The sequence below is a fragment of the Aquarana catesbeiana genome, linkage group LG01, assembly GCF_042186555.1.
Source record: "Aquarana catesbeiana isolate 2022-GZ linkage group LG01, ASM4218655v1, whole genome shotgun sequence".
Classification (NCBI taxonomy): Eukaryota; Metazoa; Chordata; class Amphibia; order Anura; family Ranidae; genus Aquarana; species Aquarana catesbeiana.
In genome coordinates, this window is record NC_133324.1 from 728,124,770 (window position 1) to 728,144,335 (window position 19,566).

Below are 19,566 nucleotides of genomic sequence, written 5' to 3' on the forward strand. Positions count from 1 at the left end.
TGGGTGGAAGCAGTGGTCTCTCTGCAGATGTTGGAAAAGCTCCCTGCTAAGTCAGATTATATTACTATAACTATAAGGAAGTATTACCTTTGCTAAATGGTAAAAAGCTCCCTCCCCTCCCCTCGCCGCTATAGTTGTAATATTACTAGTGTTAAAACATGTAATCCCCCCCTATTTTGCAGAATAATTTTTCAAAACTACAGATTCTGCACATTAAATCTTCATGTAAGAGAGGGGATTGCATGTTTTATCACTAGTGACTTTACAACCACTTTAAATACGCTGCAGCTGCATACTGTATAAATTGGTACTCGCGTTTATGGCCATATGCATCCTGGGACATATGCCCAGAAAATAGAATACCTGCATTCCAGCCATACATCCCTGAATGCACAAGGCCCTAAAAATGAGTACCATTCAGTACAGTGTGCAGCCAAAGTGCATTTCAGCCTGTTTTAGATTTTGACAGGCTGTAAGTAGCTGGGCTAGATGCTGCACCTGTGCCTTCTGGGTGCATGAAAATGCAGGAATCTGATGCACAGGGTTCATAACACCAGGCTGTTGCAGAAGGGCACGTTGCACGTGCGTGCCTTGGTGCACTTCAATGCTATTCATTGTAAATGGCACCCAAACATGCATTTAAAGCACATGTCCTGTGCATTATGTAGCAATAAAATGCAATCAGTGCCTATTTCCTGTACACTGAACTTTGTTTTCCATAAAGGCGATTCAATGGGGTTGATTTACTAAAGGCAAAAAGACATTGCACTTTGCATAGTGCAGTTGCTCCAGAGCTTAGTAAATTAACAGAAGCTCTGCTGACCTCCATCATCCAATCATGTGCAAGCAAAAATGCTATTTTAAACATTTTCCTTGCATGCGATTGGGTATTCTTTGCAAAGTGAAGCTTTACCTCATTTACTAAGCTCTGGAGCAACTGCACTTTCAGAGTGCAGTCTATTTGCCTTTAGTAAATCAACCCCAATGTGTCACAACACAGGTCAAAGCACAAAAACATGTGTGCCCTAGCACGCTGTGTTACGGTATGAACTGCTCCTTGATGTTAACAAAACGCACTGCGCCACATAAAACTTATTATCTCAGTTAATCTCCCTGGCGGTATAATTATGTCAGCTTTTTGCATCTCAAAGCTGTACGATTGTTTTGCATAGAAATTTGGCGTTTTATATTGTAGCAATAACACAATTAAATCTGCCCAAACAAGAGTCTAGTAGATATCCCGGGTATGATGAAGTTTGAAACACAAAATCATAAATTATAATATAATAAAAAAATATAAATAATTATAAAAATTAATATATAATAATAATAATAATATATTATTATAATATGTATTATATTATAAGATAATAATAAAATTAATTTCCCCAGGATTCACTATCGCTCAATTCTGAAAGTGTTCTAATTTATTATCGCTGTTTTCTAGCTGGTCTAAAACCACTTTTGACGTAAAGGGACACTTTTTGGTTGCTATAGAACAGGGGTCTCAAACTGGCAGCCCTCCAGTTGTTGCGGAACTACAAGTCCCATCATTCCTCTGCCTATGGGAGTCATGCTTGGAACTGTCAGCCTTGCAATGCCTGATGGGAATTGTAGTTCTACAACAGCTGGAGGGCTGCCAGTTTGAGACCTCTGCTATAGAAAATCTCCAGTTTCCAGGTAGAAAGAACAGTATATATAATATAAAACTGCATGCAGGGCATTGAACAAAGCACTGGGGACAAAATGGATGTGAAATGATTTCATACAGTAATGTAATCTGGAAGATTGCAGTGTACTGTATGTATTATGATTTTTCACTTTTTTGAATTTGCCGCCAGGCTCCGCCCCCCATGCATCGCTACGCTTGCAGGGAACGGAACCCGGCACAGAGAGGCTTCGGGCGGAGGACAGAGCCGACGGACAAAGCGGGGGGGACATCGCAAGATCCTGGGGACAAGTACACCGCACCAGGATCCTGCAATGCAATCCCAAGTGTGGCTCAGGGTTACCGCTAATGGTGCTGAAATTTAACCTCGAGCCACACTCGGGGAAACCGCCAGGGAGGTTAAAGAGGTTCTAAAGGCAGACCTTTTTTTAACTTAATGTATTCTATGCTCTCTCTCTCCTCATTGGCTCAGACACAGCAGTGAGAGCCATTGGCTGACTCCCATTGGCTGCTGTCAATCACAGCCAGTGAAGAGGGGGCGGGGCTGAGCCTCTCTCTGTGTGTCAGCGGGACCCGAAAAGAGGAGGACCAGGGCTGCTTTGTGCAAAACCATTGCACAGAGCAGGTAAGTATGATATGTTTGTTATAAAAAAAAAACTATTTAAGCCTTTACAATTACTTTAATGCATTGCATTAAGCTAAAAACCTTCTGTGTACAGCTCCCTCCCCAGCCTGGCTTTGTACTTATCTGAGCCCGATCTCGATCCAGCACTGTGCCCGAGAGCAGCACCTTTCTCTGCTCCCTCTTTCCCTCCCCACTAGAGGCAGCAGCGGGAGCCATTGGCTCCTGCCGCTGTCAGTCACAGCCTATGAGGAGAGAGCGTGTTATTTGACACACACACAGCACGGCTCAGGATCAAGCCCACAGGAGTGTCAGCAGCACTCATCAGAGGGGTGGAGCCAGGAGCATCGCAGGGGGACCCGAGAAAAGGACGACTGGGGCTGCTCTGTGCATGACATGTTTGTTGTAGAAAAAAATCCCTTTACAATCAGTTTAAGGAGGGCTGTGTTTCTCAATACGCTGGAACTCTTGGCTGTGCAAGATCTGTCTTCTTGAATAGAAATTGTGTTTACTCTTAAAACAAATCATTTTGCAATAAAATCGATACGCTGTCTGTTATGTGGTGGAAAGGGTTAAAGCAATACGTGAGAATACGGTATAGATGAACACAGACAGGAGCCAGCGCTGCTGGAACTTCACTCCCCAGATCAACATATGTGGTGACGAATGACAAATTTATTTTTCTACAAAGGCTGTGTATATGTAAAACTGCTGAAGTGCATCAAGATGTCAAGTGCTTTTTGTGACCACCCAGGCTGCTCTGAAGGATAACCAGATGAAAGCATAACTCTAGCACTGTACAGAGCCATGCTGCTCTGTACTGGAAGAAGACAGACCAGCAATCACATGCTACACAATCAACGAGAGTCAGATGCTAATAATTAGTGCAGAAGTAAGAGATAACAAAAATAGAACTATGAATGGGAGCTGTAGCTTTTTTTTTTTTATATATATTGTCCCGTTTTTTTTCAATGTCATATTGATAATTGGACTTTTTTTTGTGTGTTTTCGTTACAATATTTAATTGTAAAACTCCATCTACAACTACATTTAATTTGCAGGCTAGATCAAATCTGTTTTAAAATTGTTTCGCATAATCAATGTGCTTCTAGTAATTTCAAATTGAGATTTTAATAGCGCAATACAGGATGTATACAATGAAACCTTTTAGATAAACTACCGTGTTGAATTGACTTGATTGGCAGATACGCAACGCTAGTCTTTTTGCATTAAATAGCTGGCGATCGCCTTTCATGTCAGAAGAAAAATGGGTACTTTAGAAAAGCACTAACATTTCTTGATTCTTATAATGTATAAAAAACAGGCAGAGGGCAGTGCAGCACAGCACAGATGTTCCTGCCTTAATAGAAAATCCAGACAAGTAATATGTCAATGAACTGCTAATGCTGTGAAGGAAATAGAAATTGCTCTCACTATGATTTTAATCTGTGTTTTACTGAATAGAAACAAGACACCATTCACACTTGTGGCCTGAAAGCAGCCTCCTGTCATATGGTTCTGCGCTGTGCAATCTACCGCCCTCTTATGCCGCGTACACACGATCGCACATTCCGACAACAAAATCCATGTTTTTTTCCGACTGATGTTGGCTCAAACTTGTCTTGCATACACGCGGTCACACAAATGTTGTCGGAAATTCCGAACGTCAAGAACGCGGTTGACGTACGACGAGCCGAGAAAAATGAAGTTCAATAGCCAGTGCGGGTCTTCTGCTTGATTCCGAGCATGCGTGGAATTTTGTGCGTCGGAATTTTGTACGCACGATCTGAATTTCCGCAACAGATTTTGTTGTCGGAAAATTTGAGATACAGATGTCAAATTTTGTTTGTCGGAAATTCCGACGGAAAATGCCCGATGGAGCCTACATCACAGTCGGAATTTCTGACAACAGGCTCCCATCGAACATTTCCCGTTGGAAAATCCGACCGTGTGTACACGGCATTAGATTAAAATTTTCTAGGCACAGATATGAACACCAACAACAATTTTTCAGCTGTTATGAGATGAACAGTTCTTCAGCATAGAAGTACATTGACTTTTGCAACAGGGAGGCTGTGGTACGATATACAAATGAACCACTAAGCATTAATAATGCTCTTAAGTACAGTATAATATATTGGTGTGCTCATTGCCAGACTTAAAGGTTCTTCATTGACCTGGGGTATATAAATGTAATATGTCCAGTGTCTAACTTGCAAAAACAACTGTAGGCCCAGCTAGCATTAGCCATGAGAACCACTTTCTAAACTTTTCTGTTATTTTAGTTATACTGATAACCAACCACCTAAGTGTTAACTGCAAACAGGCAATAGTCCAAAAAAGTACTCCCAGAGGAGTGCAATCTTATCAGTGCAAAATCCAATGGCAGAGAGTGCAGGGATAACCCACAGCATCAGATGATTTAATTCAGTGTTCATCTTAAAGTGTTTCTAAAGCTACAAGTTTTTTGTACCCTAATGCAGATCTACCTCTGTTTGATATCAATCATCATTTCCCAGGGTCACCAGGATAGAGTATTAATCAAAATACAAGAGGGTAAACATCTTTAATAGAAACATTAAAAACAAAGAGTAAAACCACTTATAAGACACTAGTGCTTGCTCAGCACATAGGCAAATGCAATTAGTCTGTGTGTGTGGACCATCCCAATATGGTCCCAATATAATATCAGCATTCAACTACTGAAATCATGAATGCATGTCTGACTACCCTTTAACGGCTCTTGGTTTCTTGTACAATGAAAATATTTTTTAAGTCCTAATCAATTGTTTGTACAGTCTGTTTTTTGAGTGGCAAACTTGTATACCAGAAAACACATGTAGATCTGACTTCCTAGGAAGCCACTGAGATGTTGGGTTCTCCAGCTCCTCCCAGTAATGATCTATTCTAACTTGGCATAAAGCTCACTGACATATCAGTAGTATTAAAAGGGCTGATAAATGAGAATGAAAGCCCTGCAGAGGAAAATTGGTTAAGGCAGTATGGCAATAACAAGGTAAACCTAATACTGATTTCAGAAACAAACACTGTTATAACTGTATATGAAGGTCAATTCTATCTGCAAATCTGAGGCCCTAACTATACCATTGGACAGATGAGGTCTAACACATTCTGCTGGCATGGGACCTATCTCACTTATGACCCAAAGGGAATGCCCAAAAAGTCCCAGGCCAAATTTCTATGTGACAGCAAGGTTTTTAAGCAAACATGACTAGGAAAGGAAATCTTCGTTATTATATTTTTGCAATAGCTGTCACAGTGGGGTTGATTTACTAAAACTAGAGAGTCCAACATCTAAGGGAAGCTGTGCATGGAAACCAGTCAGCTTCCAGTTTTTCTTTTTTTTTCTAAAGCTTGAAGAATTACAGGCTGAATGTGTGGTCACACTAAGTTGCTTAGTGTGACTAAATTACAGGGTCAGCATTGTCACCCTGTGACAGAAAGTACTCTTGTTGGCAGTATCACCAGGTTAAATAAGACCAAATAAGGGCAACGACGACAAAAAGGCTGCACACATTGTTTACAAGTGGCGCTAAGCTATCACGCTTAATTACTTTATATGCCTTTACATACGCTTCAAAGCCTAGCTTGGTCACAAAATACAAAATCACAGTCCCCAACAAAAGCATCCCCGGCTGCAATACACACCTCCTCTCTGGTGCTGTCACCTGCAGAGTTGCATTCTCAATCATACAGCACTGCTCCTTTATTAGGTTGAATGATACCCAGGGGCATTCAACCAACTTTCTGTAAGCACAGAGTATAAAGGACATGCCTTCTGCCCTGGACTCACAGAAGAATGGCCACCCACCACCAGAGGGTAAGGAGGATCAGGTAAATGGTCACCGTGGGGTGGGGGGGCATTTTCTCCAATGAAAAAATGAAGGGGAAAACGAGCAGGGGGATCTGGAGTCCCGAGCTGGACTTAAAAGCTCCCCAAGGGAACTTTTAAAGCCCAGCTTACTAGGCATGTAAGTATGAAGCATGTCAGAGGTGGGCGGTCTGGAGATGGGGACGGCAGCATGCTTGTGTCTTACATCTTGAATTAAACTTTTAATGACCAGTGACATAATCGGTGTGGGGTTTTCTTGCATGTTTGGATGGAGATACATGGAGCGAAGCTGGGCTCCCAAGCCTTCATCTGTATAATGCCTGGAAAGAGCGATACAAGCTAATTTTGGAGCAGTGACATTTGTTTGCAGTTCTAATTTTTCCTAACTGTTGAATGCAAATTGTTCTACTTTAAATATAACCAGTGCATAAGAAATGCACAGGACGCTGTTGTAAACCTCGCCTTCTGACAGTTTAAGTTGTCTGGCTGTCAATACTTTCAGAACTACTGAACCAAAGCAAGTATGCAGATACGGAATTCATTCTTATTTACCTAGAAATGAAGATCAATATGAAAGCCAGAGATGTGGCAAATTCCAAAGGATGACAGCAGTAGTAGCTACAGCTAAATAATATTAAAAACAACTTACAACACCCCCTTCTGAGAATTCAAATTATGTAGTGATGCTGTTAACAATTTAATAACAGAGTGCACAACCTATAATTAAATAAGGAAGAACATGTAGATTAACAAATTGAACTGAGCATTTAGGAGGACTTACTTGATGCTACTTGACGTTGAATGGTGTTAACATGATTTGTGGTTTACTCATAGCTTTTAAATTTTAAGACAGTGTTTGAATGTTACCGAGTCAGGCCAGTGGAACAAATTAGTAAATATTACTGGTATAGCTTGGGTTTTTAAAGATGTCAGTGGGAGGTGTCTGTGAACCTGTGCCATGTGCACTGGATTTACTGCAATACTGAAAAGATATCTTGAAATGACTTTTCCTTATGCAGTTTACATTAGATTTTTCATGAAAGACAATTCAGATGTCACCAGGCTTTGCAGAAAGTAAGCATTTTATCCATTTCCAGAGTTACTTAATTACTCTTACACCATGTATATCAAGAAAGTGAAGTTTTACAGTGCTCATTAATACTTTTTTATTTATGTCTGTAACATGAAATGAGACATGGCTCCCTTACATTGGAAAGTTTAAGAACATACAGTATCTCACAAAAGTGAGTACACCCCTCACATTTTTATAAATATTTTTTTATATCTTTTCATGTGACAACACTGAAGGAATGACACTTTGCTACAATGTAAAGTAGTGAGTGTACAGCTTGTATAACAGTGTAAATTTGCTGTCCCCTCAAAATAACAACACACAGCCATTAATGTCTAAACCTCTGCCAACAAAAGTGAGTACACCCCTAAGTGAAAATGTCCAAATTGGGCCCAATTAGCCATTTTCCCTCCCCGGTGTCATGTGACTCGTTAGTGTTAAAGGGTCTCAGGTGTCAATAGGGAGCAGGTGTGTTAAAGTTGGTGTTATCACTCTCACTCTCTCATACTGGTCAGTGGAAATTCAACATGGCACCTCATGTCAAAGAACTCTCTGAGGATCTGAAAAAAAGAATTATTGCTCTACATAAAAATTGGCCTAGGCTATAAGAAGATTGCCAAGACCCTGAAACTGAGCTGCAGCACAGTGGCCAAGACCATACAGCGGTTTACCAGGACAGGTTCTACTCAGAACAGGCCTCGCCATTGTCGACCAAAGAAGTTGAGTGCACATGCTCAGCCTCATATCCAGAGATTATCTTTGGCAAATAGACGTATGAGTGCTGCCAGCATTGCTGCAGAGATTGAAGGGGTGGGGGGTCAGCCTGTCAGTGCTCATATCATACGCTGCACACTGCATCAAATTGGTCTGCATGGCTGTCATCCCAGAAGGAAGCCTCTTCTAAAGATGATGCACAAGAAAGCCAGCAAACAGTTTGCTGAAGACAAACAGACTAAGGACATGGGTTACTGGAACCATGTCCTGTGGACTGATGAGACCAAGATAAACTTATTTGGTTCAGATGGTGTCAAGCATGTGTGGCAGTAACCAGGTGAGGAGTACAAAGACAAGTGTGTCTTGCCTACAGTCAAGCATGGTGGTGGGAGTGTCATGGTCTGGGGCTGCATGAGTGCTGCCAGCACTGGGGAGCTACAATTCATTGAGGGAACCATGAATGCCAACATGTACTGTGACATACTGTAGCAGAGCATGATCCCATCCCTTCAGAGACTGGGCCGCAGAGCAGTATTCGAACATGATAACAACCCCAAACACACCTCCAAGATGACCACTGCCTTGCTAAAGAAGCTGAAGGTAAAGATGATGGACTGGCCAAGCATGTCTCCAGCTCCGTGATGCTCTAACATTCACCAGCTCATATCGTCATGGACTCCAGTGGCAACCTGTGAAGCTCTGGTAATCTTCATGTCCAAGAGGGTTAAGGCAGTGCTGGAAAATAATGGTGGCCACACAAAATATTGACACTTTGGGCCCAATTTTGGACATTTTCACTTAGGGGTGTATTCACTTTTGTTGCCAGCGGTTTAGACATTAATGGTTGCGTGTTAAGTTATTTTGAGGAGACAGCAAATTTACACTGTTATACAAGCTGTACACTCACTACTTTACATTGTAGCAAAGTGTCATTTCTTCAGTGTTGTCACATTAAAAGATATAATCAAATATTTACAAAAATGTCCTGTTAAACCACTGTATGGTCTTAGCCACCATGCTGCAGCTTAGTTTCAGGGTCTTGGCAATCTTCTTATAGCCTAGGCCATCTTTATGTAGAGCAACAATTCTTTTTTTTCAGATTCTGAGAGTTCTTTGCCATGAGATGCCATGTTGAACTTCCAGTGACCGGTATGAGAGACTGAGAGCGATAACACCAAATTTAACACAACTGCTCCCCATTTACACCTGAGACCTTGTAACACTAACGAGTCACATGACACCGGGAGGGAAGCTGGCTTCGCTTAGGGGTGTACTCACTTTTGTTGACAGCGGTTTAGACATTAATGGTTGCGTGTTAAGTTATTTTGAGGGGACAGCAAATTTACACTGTTATGCAAGCTGTACACTCACTACTTTACATTGTAGCAAAGTGTCATTTCTTCAGTGTTGTCACATGAAAAGATATAATAAAATATTTACAAAAATGTGAGGGATGTACTCACTTTTGTGAGCTACTGTACATGTATGTCTAAAAAGTCTCACGTGTAGGGTTTTTGTGTTGGTAAAGTCAAATGAAAGATTTAAGACTTCTTCAAGTGAACCCGTCAGAGTTTAATTATGGGAGCCATAATTATTGCCATAATTATTGCTGACTTGATTTATAAAGGTTTTAGCTCCAGAGCTCTCATCAGATTCTGGCCTCACTACCTTGGAAGCCTCTGACCTGGAGCAAGACTACAGCACAAGTGACTTTTCACATATTGATATCATGTTTGTTCCAAATTCCAACCCTTTATTTGATTATTCACATGAGTAATGACATAAATGTGATTATATGTGTTTAGAGGTCATTTCTAATGCATGTAATGGTTTTCATTGGTATAATGCACACTGTGTGTATACTTGTATTCAGGTGCATTCAGTTTAATTGCATTTACAAAAAAACAAAAATCTGTGCATCCAGGAACAGATTGAATTTTGCATAATATATTTTTGCATATAAATGCAGAATAAATGCTATATTTTCCTAGATCAACACAGGAGACCCATGTGAATAAAGCCTAAAACAAAAAAAGAGGGTTGGTAATAGCCCACTACCTTCAACATTATTTTGGATTTTTATCAGAAATCTTTATATTACATATTCTTTACATATAGTCTATCTAAGTTTATTGGACCATTTTAAGTGACAGTCAAAGACTACCAGACCCTGTATGTGTCACACACCCCTGACCAGGCATTATATCATCAAATGTAAAAATTGTTCCTAAAGTACAGGAGCCAAAAGGAACTTAAAAGCCTCTATTGTATTTCTGCAATTTGTTAACAGAGCAGGTAGAAAAGAAAGCTCAAGATGAATTGTGCAATGGGTCAGCTTGCCATAACCTGCCTGATAGCCAGCCCACTCCTTGTAGAACACCTGTCACCCTACTGTATATATGTGTTATGTGACATATATTCCTAACTGTCTGCACATACATACAGATGTCTAAAATACTGTGAATGCACCAAATCCCAGGATGCGCTAACTGGTGATCCTCAGTCTGGTGATGACTGCTGCACCCCCCCCCCCCAATCCAAGCTCTCTATTGGCCTATTACTGTAGTGGTCACTGGCCAGCATTGAGGTGCAAGAGGGCATGATGGCATTGCATGGGTCAAACAAGAGATTCTTAAGAATATGACATTTTGCCTGTTTTTGTACCATTTAAATTAAAGTTATGTATAGATAATTCAAATGCCTGAAATGCCTGAAATTAATCTTAAGAGCTAGCTATGCGTATATTTAAAAGAGCAGGGGTAATTTAAACCTATAACCCACTCTTCCACACCCCATGATCACCTAAATTCAATAGCCATGGCATGCAGAAATGTATGCAGACTCTGGCTGACATTTTCTTGCAGTGCCTCTACATTCAATCCCTGTAGACTTTTCAGAGGCTGCCTCCTTAAACAAGTCAGTTTAGCCAGAGTCTGTGAGAATTGCTGCAGACTGTGGTCATTGGATTTAGGTGGTCATTTGAACTTATGCACCCAGATCAGAGAAAGGTGAGTTAAATTTGTTAATGGTCCAAGGAGAAAATACCAAATCCTGCACATATTTTTGCATGCCAAAGAGGGTGCTGTACATCACAAAATTCAGATTAGATGCTACCTACTTATATCTTGGAATTGCTTTTTTGATCTAACCATCCATCCTCTTGTGCATTGTAGGGTTACTTCAAACCACTGCAGATGAGTTCTGCTTTTATCACGGGATGAGGGACAATGGACTGTGCTTCCCAGACTTCCCAAGAAAACAAGTGCGAGGACCAGCATCAAATTACTTGGACCAAATGGAGGAGTATGACAAAGTGGAAGAGATCAGCAGGTTCATATAGATAAATACACTTTAATCTTTTTAAAAAAACGGACATCTTCTTGTGGTTTTGACAGTAAATTAACGTGGTCTGGCCTGATGTTTAGCAGCTGTGCCCTCCAGATGTTTTGCTCATCTGCTGTTTATGTGATTGCCTGGGAACAAATGCCTTTTTAATATTTTGGATGCTCGTCATGCTTTCTCAGTTGTTAGTATGTACTTCCGACCCACAGAGCTCTCCCGCATTCTTGTTTATAGATTTCATTTGCAATGAAATATCAAACTATTGTGAATGTTTTTAACAGGAAAATAACAATGGCAATTGCTGTGATATCTTTTTAAATACCTTGTAGACTCCTAATTTAGCTGACTGCAAATTCAATCAATTGCCTCTTATGGGTGGAAATTGTTGGTGTGAATCAACCTAAGTCTCTAAAATCTCTCACACTTCCGAGCACCATCTCACTATTGGAATTTATGCCACCTATATTCAGCTGGCTGCAGGAGCGATTCATGCCACCTGTATTCTCCCTGTAAAGTTTGCAGGGTTTTCATTTGTTCAAATATTACTTAAGCTTTAATATATTATTTTATTTCAAAAGTTGTTTTCAACCTTCTTAATTAAAAGGATACCAGGTGATTCTGTTACAAAGGTCTTTGTGTAGGCACTGCTGTAAGGTGGCAACTGTCTTCCCAGTTTGTTACCCTGTGTTGTCACCCTGTTACATGCACCGCTGGTGAATACTGTTGGGTGAGGATTCTCCCTCTGGAAGCTGATTCATTCTGGGTTTGGCCAAACATAGGTTTGGATCAAACCCAAGCTCATCATCAATAGTAAAGATTTCAGCTGCCTTGCTGACATACATTGCAAAAGTATTGTCCACCGATGTCTGCTGGTCCAAAGCGATGATGTGCAGCCAAAGCTAGAGTAAGTACATGTGGACAGAAAGTGACTGAAATAGTATGGAAGAAATCAAGCAGCACTGAGATGCAAGAAAGAATAAAATAATGGAAAAAAAGTGTTTTAATAAAAAAAAGCATATATTTATGATTCACAATGCTTTAGCTTAAAAAAATGTAACCCAGTTAGGGTTTACATCTTTTTTAAGCCAGCACCCCCCTGTACCTCTGTCAGCAACAGCAACATTATACTACCTTGTATACTTACATTTCTGCCTTAACACTGTCCAGACATTAAAGTATCCTTGTACCACACTAACATTTCAAGGAAAGAAGTGTAAAATGACTCTGATAGTTGTAGTTTACAAGATTATGTCACAGACTTCAGAGTTCAAAACGTGATGGCAGACAACACAGAGATGAAGACTGAAAGAGAATGTCCAAATTGGGCCTCTATTGGTGTACAATACCTTACTGTCCCTTGGCCTCTTATCTTTGTAAAACCCACTACGATTAGGAACTAGAGCACTGTCAAAGGAAAATGGTTATGAGGGGTCAATTCAAGAACTCCATCAGGTCCTAACCACATCTCAAAGTCCTACTTATCAGAAGTAGTGTTCCAAAGACCTAAACACCTGATGGATAAAACAACAGAACTGTTATATAAATTATTGTTTCTAAGGCTGTTGTTAACTATAAATTATATTTAGAAATACTCTTCATTGCACTATGTGCATTGCATCATTTTAACATCTTTTTATTAATTTGTAGGAAACACAAGCACAACTGCTTCTGCATACAGGAGGTTATCAGAGGCCTGAGACAGCCTGTTGGAGCAATGCACAGTGGAGATGGATCACACCGTCTCTTCATCCTTGAAAGGGAAGGCCATGTGAAGATTCTTACTCCTGAAGGTGATTTAGTAAAGGAGCCTTTTCTGGACATACACAAAGTGGTTCAGTGTGGAATTAAGGTCAGATATCATTGTCCCTTCAAGTTATTATTATGTCTGTAGTTTTGATGTGTTAATATACTTAATGCACTGATTAAACTACTGTACACTTGTAAATAGGAAATAAATATAATCCTGTGAAGGAAAAGGATAGGGGAGGAGGGTGCTCTTCTTGGTCCTTTCGGTGATGAAGTTTTTGTTCTGTTTAATTTAAGGCTTACTGTGTCCTTCCTTACCTTGGAAGTGAAATAGTTAGTTGTAACTGACATTCAGCCTGACAATACAACCCCAATTCAACTGACAATACAACCCCTATTCCAAAAAAGTTGGGACGCTGTGTAAAATCTAATAAAAATAGAATACAATGACTTGCAAATCTCATAAATTCATATTTTTTTCACAATAAAAAATAGAAAACAAATCAAATGTTTAAATTGAGAAAATGTACCATTTTAAGAAAAAAATAAGGTAATTTTGGCAGCAACACCTCCCAAAAAAGTTGGGACAAAGCAACAAAAAGATAGCAACAAGGAAGAGCTGGAAGAACATTTTGCACCTAATTAGGTTAATTAGCAACAGGTCAGTAACATGACTGGGCAAAAAAAGGCATCTTAGAGAGTGAGAGTGTCTCAGAAGTAAAGATGTGCATAGGTTCATCAATAAGTCAAAAGATGCGTCTAAAAATCGTTGAACAATTTCAGAGTAATGTTCCTCAATGTAAAACTACAAAGACTATAATAGATTATCATCTACAGTACGTCATATCATCAAACGATTTTGAGGATCTGGAGAAATCTCTGTGTGCGAGGGACAAGGACGAAATGCAATATTGGATGTCGGTGGTCTTCAGGCCCTCAGATGGCACTGCATTAAAAACAGGCATGATTCTATGATGGACATCACTGCATGGACTCAGAAATACTTCCAAAAAGCACTGTCTGTGACCACAGTTTGCCGTGGCATCAAAAAATGCAAGTTGAAGCAGGATTTTACCCTAAAAAGGAAGTTCTGCTCTAACACCTCCTTCCCCCTCCTCTCCCACTTTTGGAGGTTTTTGTGCTTAACTGGCCTGCCTGTCCAGACCTTGAACCAATGGAAAATATTTGGTGCATCTTTAAACAAAAAAAATGCAACAAAGAAGATCCAAGACTGTTGAGGAGGTAGAATCCTTTATCAGGCAAGAATGGGGCAACAATCCTCTCCCAAAACTCCAGTAACTGGTCTCATCAGTTCCCAGACGTTCTCAGGGTGTTGTAAAAAGAAGAGGGGATACTACACAGTGGTAAACTTGGTCATGTCCCAACTTTTTTGAGACGTGTTGCTGCCATCAATTTCAAAATTGCCTTATTTTTTTCTTAAAATAGTACATTTTAAACATTTGATATATTCTCTAGTGTGAATAAAATATTGGTTTGTGAGATTTGCAAATCATTGCATTCTGTTTTTATGCAGATTTTACACAACTTCCCAACTTTTTTGGAATTGGGGTTGTATTACTGTAACAATCACAATCTGGCCAGATACCTTATGCAAAGGGAGAGCTTATTATGTAGGTGGGAGCTAAATATCAGTTTTAACAAATAAACCTTCATTATTGAAAATAAAAAGCAATGACAGTGTCTACATTCCTTAGTCCTATTTGCAATTTTATAGGTCTTGCCAAATGTACAGGTGTTAAAGGTTTTCCAGTTTTGTTTGCTTGTTGCCACATTAAATCAGATTCTGTCTGTTTATAATCATGGGTACACCAGCTGGGCATTATCACTAAAAAAATTCTGATAGATATAAGACCTTATGCTGGCCATACACAGTTCGAATTTCGAAAGAATTTTCTTTTGAAAATCGTATCAAAGAATTTTCGTACGATTTTCGCACCATTAGTGGGCTGCAACAACGCACGATTTTCGTGCGGCAATCAAATTTGAGGAATCGGACATGTTGGAAACAAACGATTTTCTAATCAATGATGGGAGAATCGTGCGAGAAATATAATAAGAAAAGATAATTTATGGAGAGAAAAGAAGACTCCCGCCCACTAAAATACTTTTCTGTAGCAACATGAGGTGAAATTGAAGGCTTTCGAAAATCAATGGTGGCATCATCAGATCACAAAAAAATGAACTTTCTGATTTTGAAAAGAAAATTTATTCAAAATTCGACCATGTGTGGCCTGCTTTAGTGGATGGCTCAACCTACCAGTGCCACTAATAATGCGCATATCATGTAAGGTGCTATGCCCTTGAAGATCATCTCTAAATAAATATCTAAATAGGTCTTTATATTCGCAAGCGGACAAGACTTTAAAAAAACAAATCTGCCTTAACTACCTGGTGGAAAGTTTTAAAGTAAGGAAACTTTATGCAACCCTTTTCCCTATACTAGTCAAAATATCTTATCACCAGTATTAATTTAACATGTATCTATGCTTAGCAAAAACAAGACAAAATAATACATTTACATTAGTACCCAGCCTACCCCACCTCTTTGCAAGCTCACTTTCCCTCTGCTCACCAACCGCTCTATTTGGCTGCTGTAAATTAGTGGAACTACCATGTTCTTCCTGTATGGGGGAGCATGTGACTTGGGATGGATGCTTGAGCAGCCAATTGCTAGGCATCAGTGCTGTCACCTGAGGGTGGGGTGAGTTGAAAGTCCCCAGCCCTGTGTAAGCATTGACCAGGGTGACTTAAGCCCGGTACACACAATGAGATTATTGGAAGAATGATCGTCCGTTTTTTTTTTTTTTTGCATGCTAATCTCAGATCGAATCTGAAGAGTTTACTAAAGTCACGAAAATTCTCGTACGACAGAATAAAAATTTGAAAGTGATGTCATGTGTTGTAATGCACTTGTATTTCATTTTCAAACGACAGCTGTACTGATTAAATTAAAATAGTACGATCTGGTAACGTACGAAAAAAAAATTTGTGCATGTCCGATCTAATATCGGATGAACTGTCTTGATTGGCTCTCGAAAGCTCTGTACTAACGATCTAATTATCGTACGATCGCTTCAGAAGCGAAAATTTAATGTGCGATTTTCTGATCGTGTGTACCAGGCATTAAAACATACACAAGGCTTCTTCTTTTTGCTCCTTTGGATTTTCATAGTGGCGAGTAAATGAATGAAATATAAATACAAGCAACATGGTGCTAAAATGTAATTGCTGCTATGGGAAACAGCCAAATGTTCATGCCAACTTAAGAACAAGAAAGCATTTGAAAAGCATGATATAGGTGAGGACTTTGAAATTAGACATAATGCTGTTATTTCAATTATTTCAAAAGGTTAAACTCACTTGCATCCTTGTGGGAGGATCTGGTTACCCTGGAACTCAATGAGTTGGTATTAGCTTTCTCACAGCTATTTACTTTAATGTCTGCCAAAATATTTCCACTATCTTGTTCAAGTCACTCTATCTCAATGTGTGTTCATGGATATGATTATTTCACATAGCTTAGTGCTGTGTGGCATGTCTTTCGACCAAACAGATTGAGTGCATGTGTTTTTCATTATGTGGTTTCAAGAGTACAAGTGGAATAATTATTTTCTTGCAGCAAGGTGCTGCTTAGCAAGTGTGTAAAGATGCCGAAACAATAACAAGACATTTTTTACTACAGCTTTCAAACCTTATGTAAATTTATTGACATTACTTTTCAAAATGAGTAATTTTCCTAACAAATATATCTTTTTTTATGGGATGTTTTCCACTTAGTTATTCAGGGCTGTTTTGAGCTCCAGCAGTGGTAATATTGCACAACAGGATAGCTGCAAAGGTATACTTAATGTGTATGTCAAAGCACAATGGAAATAAAAAAAACATATGCAGCATATATCAGCAATATATGAACATTTCCCTAAGTTTTTTTTCCTTCAAAGACCATGCAAGTACCGAAAAATACCCATTGATCTGCCAGAAATGCCCACATTTTCTAACAAAGCACAACCTTTTTGTGGCCTGAGTAATGTCAGCCTTGCTCATTTTTTGGGGGGCTAAACTATTCAAATCCACCCACTTGCCCATCTATAATCATAATAACTGATAATTAGGTAATTTTTTGCACTTATCGAACAGATATAACAAAACACTTTCAATTGTTTGTTTACCAGAGCAAAAAGGGAGAAAATAAGAGAAGTTTATTGTTAGGATTTATACTCATTAAAGGAAACCTATACTAAAAGAACTATCATTGGTAAACTCCCTTAACTTTTAGTTGTCTCAATCTCTCTGGATTCAATGTTTTAACTAAAGTAATAGTTTGGGACCAGTAAAGTTATAATGTATTCAAATATCCACATACTTGATTCAGGCCAATGACTCGGAAAGTCAGAGACAAGTAGCATTTTCATATACACAAGTCACAAGCTATATATTTCTCGCAATAATGAAGAATTATCTAACAGTTCTTGTAGGTGATAGACCTAAGGTATAGATAAAGGCACGCTTTTCATTTTGGATAGAGTAAGGGAGGGTTAAAACTCCTGTTAGTGTTTTTTGTCACCAGAATTAGTGATCATAATGGAACATTTTCTCTCTATTCCTGTTCTGTTGACACCCAAAAATTTGGAATTTTCCTTCGCTTTTGGTTGTAACAGTAAACAGGAAAAATGGAGAGGGTGAATCTACCTAATGGAGGTACAGACCGCAATAAAAACCTAACAGTTTTTTTTTTAAACGTTTTACCTTTGGTCATCCTTTTTATTGGCCATAAACGGATATTTTTTCAACCTGCGGATGGATGAATTTCCCACTGCAGCCTTTGTATTTCTACAGGTGGCCACACCGGCTGTCAAAATACTCAAACAGCAGCTGCATCTGATTGGATGCAGCTTCTGTTCGGCAAACAAATTCCACCAAGGTCTTCAGCAAAACTTGATCGAATGAGGGGGCCACTGATCAAAGTTTGTCCAGTTCCAGTACCCATCGGTGTGCCCATCCGTTCCCAGCTAAAAGGTTTTTGTCTCTTGTGGCCACTTGCTCTCTGATAGCCAAAACAACCTTCTGAAACTGAATTAGCATCAGTTTAAAGCTAAGAATTGAAATTTAATTCACACCACTCATTCTGAGTTATATGAGCAAAATGAAAGCCAAATAAAAATTAATATTTGAAAAACATTTTTACAAAGATATTTAAGGGAATGTTAAAGGACCAACAGACATTGTTATACAAATCTACTTTTTTATGAGGAAGTAAGAAATTTAGACGGGACGAATATGGATGTACTATTTTTGGACTTTGGACTAATGCATATGGCACAGTTCATTACAAATACCTAATGTGTAAAGTCAAGCAGGTTTCCAGTCAAAAATGAAAAAAAAAGATTAGCCAATTTAAAGGAGAAGTGTGGGAATGCAAAAATAGGTACTACATGCTACCCTCGTACCTGCATTGCATTTCTTTCTTTCCGCAGTCCTTAATTTTTGCAGAATAGTCTTTTGAAGCCTGTAACGGTTCTTTCTCAGTTCAACAGTTTCCAGAGGGTGGAAACATCTCCACAATCCAGACTCTCCTTCTCACCCTCCCTCTGGAGGACATGTGGGTGTGTTTGGTGAAGAGGTGCACACCCAGGCTGCTATTTAGAACAGGCACATTCTTCACATGCCTCTGTTTCCATGATAGCATGTCCCCAGCTAAAACTCGGAAGAAGAGACAGTGTGTTATCTGCAAGCTCTCCTCTCCATTTGGCTTTGATGTTCCTGTGTCCTCCAAATTCCCTCTCCCCTCACTCATTCAAAGTCTGTATCAGCGTCTCCTCCAGCCAATGGGGGAGGGGGGAGAGTTACTTCTCATGTCCAGAAATGAACACAGGTAATCTCTCTACACATAGCACTGTGTTATATCAGAAGAGGAGACATGGTGAGGAGCATAGTGACCTGTGCCCTGTGTGTCTTCTCTGAAATGTACACAGTGCTACGTGTAGAAAACATACCTGTGTACAGTACATAGGAGAGGGAGACTGACAACTCCCCCACATCTAAAATGATCCCCGATATGTCCCCAGAGTCTCCTTTATGGTACATACAAATTATCCCTCTGTCGCTGTACTCCTATACAGTCCCATCATTCCCATCTTCGTACAGCAATGAATGGCACTATACGGCAATGAATGGCACTGTACGGCATATGATGTCTCTGTACGGCATGTGATGATTCTGTACAGCATGTGATGACTCTGTACGGCATGTGATGACTATGATGACACTGTACGGCATGTGATGGCACTGTACAACATGTAATGACACTGTACGGCATGTGATGGCACTGTATGGCATGTGATGACTCTGTACGGCATGTGATGGTACTGTACAACATGTAATGACTGTACGGCATGTGATGGCTCTGTACAACATGTAATGACACTGTACGGCATGTAATGACTCTGTATGGCATATGATTGCACTGGACAACATGTAATGACACTGTACGGCATGTGACGGCACTGTACAGTATGTGATCCTGTAAT

General features: G+C 39.6%; 1 protein-coding gene across 1 annotated transcript in view; it reads left to right on the forward strand.

Annotated features, from left to right (window-relative positions):
• HHIP (hedgehog interacting protein) overlaps positions 1–19,566 on the forward strand; it is a 147,855-nt gene that overhangs the window by 43,822 nt on the left and 84,467 nt on the right. Inside the window, exons 3-4 of the mRNA XM_073604458.1 lie at positions 11,104–11,260; positions 12,920–13,121. Of these exons, the coding sequence (XP_073460559.1) occupies positions 11,104–11,260; positions 12,920–13,121 (359 nt within the window). The remainder of the gene's footprint in view (positions 1–11,103; positions 11,261–12,919; positions 13,122–19,566) is intronic.